The sequence below is a fragment of the Athene cunicularia genome (genome assembly GCF_003259725.1).
Source record: "Athene cunicularia isolate RWA chromosome 21 unlocalized genomic scaffold, athCun1 chr21_part1, whole genome shotgun sequence".
In the NCBI taxonomy this organism is placed as follows: Eukaryota; Metazoa; Chordata; class Aves; order Strigiformes; family Strigidae; genus Athene; species Athene cunicularia.
In genome coordinates, this window is record NW_020799127.1 from 4,061,211 (window position 1) to 4,070,706 (window position 9,496).

General features: G+C 42.8%; 2 protein-coding genes across 2 annotated transcripts in view; one reads left to right on the forward strand and one right to left on the reverse strand.

Annotated features, from left to right (window-relative positions):
* The window catches only part of DFFA (DNA fragmentation factor subunit alpha), a 5,073-nt gene extending 1,096 nt beyond the window's left edge, over nucleotides 1–3,977 (forward strand). The window contains exons 2-7 of the mRNA XM_026862936.1: nucleotides 14–142; nucleotides 394–555; nucleotides 671–801; nucleotides 1,587–1,776; nucleotides 2,166–2,320; nucleotides 3,050–3,977. Coding sequence (XP_026718737.1) covers nucleotides 14–142; nucleotides 394–555; nucleotides 671–801; nucleotides 1,587–1,776; nucleotides 2,166–2,320; nucleotides 3,050–3,253 — 971 coding nt within the window. The 3' untranslated portion in view covers nucleotides 3,254–3,977. The remainder of the gene's footprint in view (nucleotides 1–13; nucleotides 143–393; nucleotides 556–670; nucleotides 802–1,586; nucleotides 1,777–2,165; nucleotides 2,321–3,049) is intronic.
* A 2,840-nt stretch (nucleotides 3,978–6,817) lies between these two features.
* The window catches only part of LOC113487975 (centromere protein S-like), a 2,903-nt gene continuing 224 nt past the window's right edge, over nucleotides 6,818–9,496 (reverse strand). The window contains exons 2-5 of the mRNA XM_026862937.1: nucleotides 9,241–9,458; nucleotides 8,893–8,926; nucleotides 8,208–8,274; nucleotides 6,818–7,232 (exon numbers count right to left, since the gene is read on the reverse strand). Coding sequence (XP_026718738.1) covers nucleotides 7,083–7,232; nucleotides 8,208–8,274; nucleotides 8,893–8,926; nucleotides 9,241–9,458 — 469 coding nt within the window. The 3' untranslated portion in view covers nucleotides 6,818–7,082. The remainder of the gene's footprint in view (nucleotides 7,233–8,207; nucleotides 8,275–8,892; nucleotides 8,927–9,240; nucleotides 9,459–9,496) is intronic.

Sequence of the window (9,496 nt, forward strand, 5' to 3'; positions counted from 1 at the left end):
GGACAAGGGTGAGCGGCGCGGGAGGCGGGGGGCTCCCTGCCCTGCCCGCTCTGTGCGGGGCGGCGGCGGCGCTGGGCCCGATCCGTGCCGCGGGAGGAGAGCACGTCCCCCCGGTGGCGGTTGCTGGGGGGGGAGGCGGTGGATAAGCGCCCGGAGTGGCACTGAAACGCGCCTTCTTCCGTGCGTATGTCCCGATTGATCGGAATATCGATCGATATTGACTTCGGGGCGGGGGGGGGAACTCACGACTAGGGGCTAAAACAGAGCTGTGTGGAGACAGGCCCGGGGCTCTAGCCTGAATTACTGAGAGTTGCTTGTCTTTTGTGAGGGGTGGAATACAAGGGCAGTGCGTGTGTCACTTCTGTTGTTTCATCATTTTTTTCTGTCCTGCAGCTCGTGGCATTCTGGCTATTGACAAGGCCAGGGAGCCCATCACCATAGTACTGGCAGAAGATGGCACCATCGTGGATGATGAAGACTACTTTTTGTGTTTGCCGTCTAACACCAAGTTTGTGGCACTGGCAAAGAATGAGAAATGGTCCAGCAAAACCTTAGGTACTCCGAGGGTGAGGGAGCATGGAAGGGGAGGGGCGTTTGGATACGCCTCGTGGAATTAGGCTGTCTGGGGTGGATCAGGAATGACCCGTGAAACTGGTGGCTCTTGTGTCAGACAGCGGAGAGGGCTGGCTCTCAGAGGCTGTGGATGAAGTGGACAGTGCTGCAGAGAAGTGGAAGCAGCTGGCCAGGCAGCTGAAGGATGACCTGTCTAATATCATCTTGATGTCTGAAGATGACCTCCAGGTACAGTGGGGAAATCTCTATTTCCTGTCCTTGGCTCTGCCCATCATCCATTTATCGCAGTAGATGGCAGAGAACAGAATTAAGTAAACAAGATCTCAAGTTTAATTCAGCTGCAGTTGTTTGGTTGTGGTGGGAGAGTCAAATTTCCCTCACAAGTATCTGAGGAAGATGTTCTAAATCACCGAGTGTCCCTCACAGTGTCTTTCCAGTTCTGGCAGTGGGAGGGCAAAAAGTCAAGATTTGGCCAAATGGCAACTGAGGTGGGCTCCTTCCTTAAAACCAGGCACCTGTCTAATGTCAAAAGGGAAGGCTGAGCAGTGTGTCAAATCTCTGCTCCAGAGGGGTCTGAAGAACTGCTGATGGGTTTCCAGAGCTGGTTGACGAGTATCTGACTGCCATGTCAACCGTGTATGTGGTGAGGCAGTGTGGGAACTGCCTCTTCGTGTCCTGCAGTGTGCAGCTTCCCAAGCGCCAGGCTGCCAGCTTTCCTGTGTGTATTCCCATACACTCATAAGAATGATACTTTGATTGCCAGTTGTCAGGATTTCTGTTAAAAATGCACAATTCTACCCCCTCCTGGATGCCTTTTGGCTTCTGGTAAAGAATGCTGGCTGGTGGAGTGCCACCACAGCCTCTCATAACTAGGCTGACTTGCTGTGACAAGAACCCTTGTGAAACATGCTGGGTTTCGCGGAGGCAGAGGCTTGCTGTTTGTACTGGGCTCGGTGTAACGGAGTGAGTTACTCGGGCAGTCCGTGTAACAAGAGTACTCTCGTTGTTTTAAGGTGCTGATTGATGTACCACGTTCAGACCTGGCAGAAGAACTCGCCCAAAGTCAAACCAAAATCCAAGTATTGCAGGATACCCTGCAGCAGGTGCTGGACAGACGGGAAGAAGAACGTCAGTCAAGACAGCTGCTGGAACTCTACCTAGAGGCCTTGAAAAATGAAGACAGTATCTTAAGCAAAGTAGCAGGTAGGGAGCATTAGGATACTAGAGGTGGAGCTTTTCAGAAATGCCTGAAGTAGTTGAGTGCAATAAATAAGACAGAGTGAAGGACTGGAGTGAGTCAGCTTAGCAGCTGTTAACTGTGGTTAACAGCTGGTGTAGTGTAAAAATTCTGTGACTGGGAGAGAGCAGGAGTCCTCTCACTGCTGCGTCACATTTCTCACAATGCCTGAAAGTAGAATACTGCGAGAAAAGCTTAAATCATGTAGTCATCCTTAACATTACAGATTTCTTAAGTTAGAGGATGCACCTAAATAGAATGCGTGTTTTATTAATCTCAAAACCACCAAAGCAGTCCAGGCCATTTTTCCTGTCCTGTGTTTGTCACAGGCTATAATGATTATGCTGCTTTTCAGAATCTGAGACTGTACCAAGAAAGGAGATGGATGTGGTTGACACAGGTACCAGCAGTACAGGCACTTCAGCCAAAACAGCGCTCAGTGACCAGATCCTTGCTGCTCTGAAAGAGAAACCTGCTCCAGAGCTCTGCTTGGACAGTCAAGATCTAGAGGTGGGTGAGAATGACATAACCACATTCTGCAATTCTCTCCCTCTGGAGAGAGACGTTATAGGGGAAGCTGCTCTTGCTTCTGGAAGCTTTAGTGTCAGTATATCTCAGTCTGGTGAGATTTAATCTGTTTCTCTTCCTCGGTAACGCTACCCCCTGCTTAGAGCTCCTCAGAGTAGTGTCAACTGCTGTTGCAAAGTACTCTAGTCTGTCCTCTGAAAAGCCACAGAATAATTTTGGTTTTGATCTCTGTCAAATCAGTCAGCCAGTGCTTTGTCTGTCTTAACAGCAAGGGGTTTTTTTTGGTATGCAAATGCATCTAGCTAGATTTTATTTTTTTTTTTATCCATCCCAAATCAAAATAAAAATCTCCTTATTTTGGAAGACAGTGTAAATAAACCCACAGCTTGGAAAGTCTAGGTAAACTTCAACCTTTAGGAGGTATGTTCTTTCTAACGCTGTGAATTTCCTCCTCTTGCTTTTTACCTGCTGTAGAAACTAACTGTTTTCTGTTCCTTTGAACATCTGAATATAGCTTCAAGCTCTAAGTGTTGGTAGAATATTGAAAATACACTAGTCCATAGGATAGATGATGAAAGCTGGGAACATCTTCAATACCAAATTACCAGTATTAAACAGGGGTCGCATTACTGCTGTTCTTAATGTGGGCAGAGGGGTTAGCAGTGGAGGACCATCAGCAGAAAAGATGGTTAGAAATCTGTCTTGCTACAGCTGGTCTTGAAAGAAGACACACAAGCCCTGGCCTCGGCTCTAAGGTGGGACAAGCAGAAAGCTGAAGCTCTGCAGCAAGCCTGTGATCAGGAGCTCTCCAAGCGTCTACAACAAGTGCAGACTTTGCATTCCCTAAGGAGCACGTCGAAGGGCAAGAAAACACTACCCTGGGGAGACTGGCTTAGTTCAAAACGCAAGAAATAAGACTTGTAGTGCTGCTTGCTTTTTTTTTTTTTGCATTAGAATAAATACAAACAAAGACCCTGGGAGCCATGGTTTGCTGGTCATACTGTGGTCTGGCTATAGACAACTAAAATCTGGACATTGTCCTGAGGCTTAAACTCCTGTGATGATTCAAATCATGTGTAACCAAAGGGATTTTGACTTTTTGCAGAATACTAGAACAATGGTATTGCTAAACACAGCATGTAAGGGTTCAGCTTTGAATACCTGGTTGGGAGCCAGAAGCTTCCATCTGATAATGATGGATCTGGCTTCTGAAGCCGAAGGCAGTTTGCTTACTTCGTCTTCCCACCATTTTCAATGTAAAGGATGGATGACCTCTGGAAGACACTGGGAAGCACAGTTCATGAACAGGGCAGAGGGGTTAGCCAGCAGCTGTCTGGCTTTAAGCTCCAACCTGGGGTCTATGAACTTGAATTCTCATGCTAATTTCAGCAGTTAAATTCAAAGTCCTTTAACTTAGGTGGTTTTTCTGTAAGGAACTCCTGCTTGGGTGCAGTGTAAGCACTAACTTGTAATGCACAGCAGAGGTGGAAATACTTGCCTTGTAAGGTTGTGGGTCAGAAGACTTTTATTTGGCCTGTCTGTATTACTCTCCTAATCATTAATGTAGTATCATGATGCTTTTGTGTTAAATTTGTTACAGGTTTTTTTTTTCTAATACCATTAAAACCTTTTTACCTTACTGTTGGACTAGTTTTGATATTCCCACCAGCTGCGACAATTAAAGAATGTGCTGATGAGTACACTATTACCTTAAGGATAGAGGAAGACATTAATGTTCATATTGGTGACACTGCACCAGAACTCTCACCTGGCACAATCCGTTCTTCTGTTGTGAGAACAGAAGATGCTTATGAAAAACATCTGCAAAGTGAACTGAACCTCCTGATAAAGTTTAGTAGGTACAAATATTTCCCAGTATCATGCAAAACCCCCTGATTTAATGTAACCTGGACTGGTACAGGATGCCAAATACAGACATTCAGATGAACCCACTGAATAGAGACATCCCAGCTGAATTACGGCGCACTCAAAGTTAGACTGCCACTGTAACTAATAAATATTCTAAACAGTTTAGTGCCTTTGAGCAAGTGAGTAAAAATACTTAGGGTCACTTCAGATGAAGCTGGCGCTAGGAGAAATGACTGGACTTAGTGGGGAAGCTTGCAGTCAGCGTTTTGGTCAGTCTGTTTTGCCAGGGCAAGTAATTGCTTCTTACAATATACACTTTCGGCTTGTAGCGTTATAGGCCATGGCAGGTAAAAAGGATTCCTGCTGCTTTAAACAGTTACAAGCCTTTTATGCTTTTATTTTTCTGAAATAGCATATATAGCAGTTCATAACAGAATTTCTGAAGCATGCTCTGCTGCACACAAAGCTAGTTACGCTGGCTACCGACGGCAGGAGCATGCATTGAGCAGACTAGTTGTCAGCAAGCTTTTTCTGTCAGCTTGTGTCTCAGCTTGTGATTATCACTCTCTCTCTCCATTATAAACCAGTTTTTCAGTCTTGCCCAAAGCTGCAATGCTTTTGCTTTTTTCAAGCTCAACTTGGCTATGGAAGTTCTACTTATGCTGTGTAAGAGGAAAGAAGGATTTTGCCTGTGGCTTTTCCACATCTACTCAGCAGACAGCATCATTACTTCAATCCTGTGTGTACTGGGAATGTTTAACTTGCCTACTCCCAGGCAAACACTGAGATGGAGTCACAGAGACCAAGCTGATCATTCTTGTAGGAAGGCAGTGATGGTCCATCCAATCTGGCCTTAAGGAAAAACCAGATGGAGGATTTTTACTGCTGCTTTTTCCTCTTTTCTGTTATCAAGGCCAGAGCCCTTTAGTTGTCTGTATATTATTAAATGCTGCAGTTGTTCTAGAATTCAAATTATCAACTAGACCTATGCAAAAATTAGCATTTCCTTGATCTTATTCTTGTAATATTTAACACGCTTTTAAGTTTTGAACAGGGTGACTGACGTGCCCATGATTCACATGGATGGATTTTATATAGATGTTCAAGAGGGAGTGGTACAGCATAAAACAGTCAGAAAGATGTGTGAAAACCTAGGGTGGCTGCCATTACACCTTTTTCAGGGTTAAAAATTTTAGAATATCAAAGCCTTGATTCTTTAATACATTCAAGTAGACAAACCTAGCTTGTAAGACATTCCTTCTTCAGCAGTAGATTTGCCATGAATGAGTATCCTTGATTAATGCTCTTCAACACTGCATTAATGATTTCTCCCATAAAGCACAAAGAAAAACTTCTTGCCTCTCCTGTGGGATTGGGTTGATGACCCAGGTACCATGAGGTAAAGCCTCATGAACCTCGAGAATATAATGTATAGTGTCATATTAAAACAGAGTAATGTAAGCACTGGTACGCCAACACAGACTTCCTGTTGATTACAGAATTGTTGGTTTATTATCTATGCAGTCTATGTCAGTCAGTAGAAGAATTCTTCTAAAAGATCCCTCATCTCTGAAAGTGGAACAGTCTGGGATACGGGGAAGGGAGGGTAAAGTGTCATTGTGTACCATGTCCTGTATAGAGCCAGAGAGAAGGATTCATGCCATCTCCTATTTTTTTCTACACTGTAGCACTTGATATTATTTGATAAATATTGGATAGTCCCAGCCTACACAAGGCATGTGGGTTTCTTCCCTATCCACTACTGTTCAATAGCTCAAATACAGAGCAAGAATAAAAGGAAGCACATGTAAGGAGTCCAGAGCATTAGTCTTTTTCCACTGTGCCAGGTGTCCCTGAGTGACTCTAGTCCAGAAGGTGCATTCTTCTATCAAGAGAAGGGTTTTAAACAGGAGCAAGGCTACCCCCAGAAGTTCTCAAGGGTGATCAAAAATATTCTGTCATCTGGTACCTTCTTCATCCTGGGGTAGTATTTAAGGTATTATTAATAAAACGAAAACCTGGTAATTTCAAATTTGGTTTTGTGGAATTGCCCTAAACTGTATCCTTCAGGAAGGAACAAGCGGCTCCAAGGAAGAGCTTTGTCTCATGAACCAAGGGCTGACCAAGAGAAACAGTGATTCAAGTCCTTCTCTCGTTGCACATTTTAGACTATCCTTGGCAAGTAATATTCTTGCTTGATAAAGTTTGCCCACGCAGTAGCTTAAGCAGCCTTCTCATTTCACTGGGCTGTATCTACCTAATACCTTAAATCTTTAGCTCTGCTTTTCCACCCCCAGCACTCAGTAAGCCGCTGTCAGTCCAGCAGAGGACAGTGGTGAGACATTCCTGACCGGAGCCATGTTACTCCAGTCAAACTCATTAATACAATAAAACTTACTGAAAGTATAGCTTGCACACCACCAGGATCACAGGTGAAAAATGACACAAAACATGTTTTAATTGTCAATACAACAAGTAAGAGATATGGCTGTTAAAAGATATTCAAAATACTTAAGCAAAAACACCAAAAATTGAAGGAAGGAAGAATTAAAATAATTATTGGAGAAACCAGTAGCAGCACATGCTGAGGTATTATGGTCAGTGAGACTGTTGTGCTTTAAACACTTTATTTAAAGGATTTTCTTAATAACAGTAAGATACCTTTTTGAGCAATTAAGGCATTTTGGCTGTAAGTTTTACTGAATTCTAAAGGACCTTTCACTTTTGAAACAAAAAAATCCAACTAATCATGTTCACCTAAAAACCTAAAGATTCATTACTGTTGCTAATCTGCAAGAGGAATCTCTAACAGGCTAGCTCTGGTTCCTCTAGGATAATAAAAGAAAATGACCAGAGACATTACTTGAAAGGTAAATCATGCCATGTTGGGCTCTTCACTTTCAGTCACAGGTGCTTCTTGTTTGCCAGTTCTCCCTCCCTTAACTGCACTGGACTTCTTTTTCTTCTCCTTTTGCTCCATGTTACTTGATGTGATCTCTTCACTCTTCTGGGCGATATACTTTAGCTGAGAAAATAAACTAATCAGTCACCTACTGAGGAACTTCATTTATTCATGAGAAGTTAGAGAGAAAAGTTTAAGAGAAATTAACATGGCAAATTTTTATTACAAAAAAGACCAAAAGTCTGAAAAACATCAACGAGTTTTAACACCTGCAAAGTCCTCAGTCTAAACTGGATCTCCTCAGATACTGAAATGCCCTGCCAAGACTAGGATTTATAAATGTATGTTACATCCACCTCTAGAACCAAGACAGCAACATTAGCAGTTACTCAGAGTTGTAGTTTGTGGAGCTACAGTCTGAGTACAGAAACACTGCAAGATTCCTCTGCACCTAGCTGACAAACAGCACATGACAGGGACACAAAATTCAGCTCCAGCATTTACTATGCGTTCTCAGGCAGGTTCATGTTGCATATCTCAAATCACAGCTGGAAGGAAAAAAATCCCCTCACATAAAATTAAGATTAATATTGTTAGTATTCCTCATGGAAGTATTTACAGGTATGTCGTAACAGATTAGTGAATTTAAGATCAGCACATGAGAGAATACAGGAATGTGAATCATCCCTACATTAATGTTAGGAGACTTGGCACCACAAGGTGGACTCAAGTTATTCCTGACCTTAGGCTAAAACAAAGAAACACAACATCGGGAAAAAACCAAGTGATTCACTTCCAGGATTGACAATGCTGTCATGTGTCTGTTCTTGGAACCCCTGCAGCCCTGTTGGAATCAGAACACTGTTGCTTGATTTGCAATCAGATCTCTGTTCCTACAGTAATACTGTCACAGTGTCATGAAGCAAAATAAGATGAAAATTTTTAAAAATCACTGGATTGTGCCCATCCATCATATATAAACCACTGAAATTGCTTAAGCAAATTTGCTTAATCATCTATAGACTTCATTCAAATGCTCGTAGGAATTAACCAATTGGTTTAAGAATGCTGAGAGACAGAAAATACAGTAAATCTCACCAAAGAACTGCTCCTTCTAGCCAAAAGCTTCACATCTTCTGTAGTGACTGTGGTTCGTTTTGCATGCCTGCATAAAATTTAAAAATACCCCTTAATGTGTTTGCCAACACGGGCTGTAAGGGGCCATACCGCATCTAATTCAGAACACTAACTAAAAGGGCTCAATAGGGACCCTGTAAACCAACTATAGTTGGTTTACCAGTTTTAGTTTTCCAACTATAATTCACAAACCCCCGTTTTACAAGTTTGTACACGTACATCTCAATTCCCACAGTTTTTGTGTAAAAACAACAGAATTTAGCAACCAGAACTTCAAGCAGCACTCCCTCTTACTTACCAGTTGATCAGTGTTAAGTTTTGACTTCTTAAAACATTCCCTGACCTCCTGGGAGAAACCAGATTAAACACAGGCATGCTAGTAAACATCTGTCACTCCCAAACCATCCACCACTGCTATGTACCGACTCATTTGACTCATTAATCTAAACAATCACTTGTACTGCATGAACTTCCAAGATCAGGAAGAACTACAGGGCAGTATCTATTTCCTATCTTCACAACCACTACTTAATCAGCCAACAGAACCCTTTAAACTTGAATTACAACACATAATTTAAGGATTATCTAGTTACTGGAGCTGGACACAAAGAAAGTGTTGGTAAAAATCAAGTGTTCCAGTACCTACCTTGCAAACATTTCAAGGTCTTTTGCAAAGTTCTCTGGGGAAAACACAGAAGACACCACATATTTTAAAATGCTGAGTAGGAATATCTACGTAATACAGTTCTAGCTGTTGGATAATTTGCGGTTACATCTTTCTAAGTTAGTCATGAGAAGCAACCATAAATTGTTACATGCCACTGTTGCACAGGCAGATGGCCCGCACAACATTTCCACACACATTTAAACGCTTTTTCCAAGTCTGAAAAGTAGAATCACTATTTCTCATACTTCCGGTACTATTTTTTTTTTTAAGCATCGTTTCTCCAGCAATTTCTCTTGCAACGAGTAGATAATATGTAAACTTCTGTACCGCACTGCCTGAAGGTGATTTCTGAAATAGCCGCAATGGTTTGTTTGCTGAATTGCACGTCTTGGTCTTCTGCAACTTCCTGGCAGAGGCAGCCAACCGTGTAGTGAACCGCAGCCTTCAGCCTCTGCAAGACCCAAGGCACCAACAGGTCAGTTCTCCGCAGAGCGACACACGGGCTCGCACACAAATCACCAGGGCGCTGCACAGGGACGCAACATCAGCGACCGCGGGCAGGCCGCAGCTAAAAATCACAGCA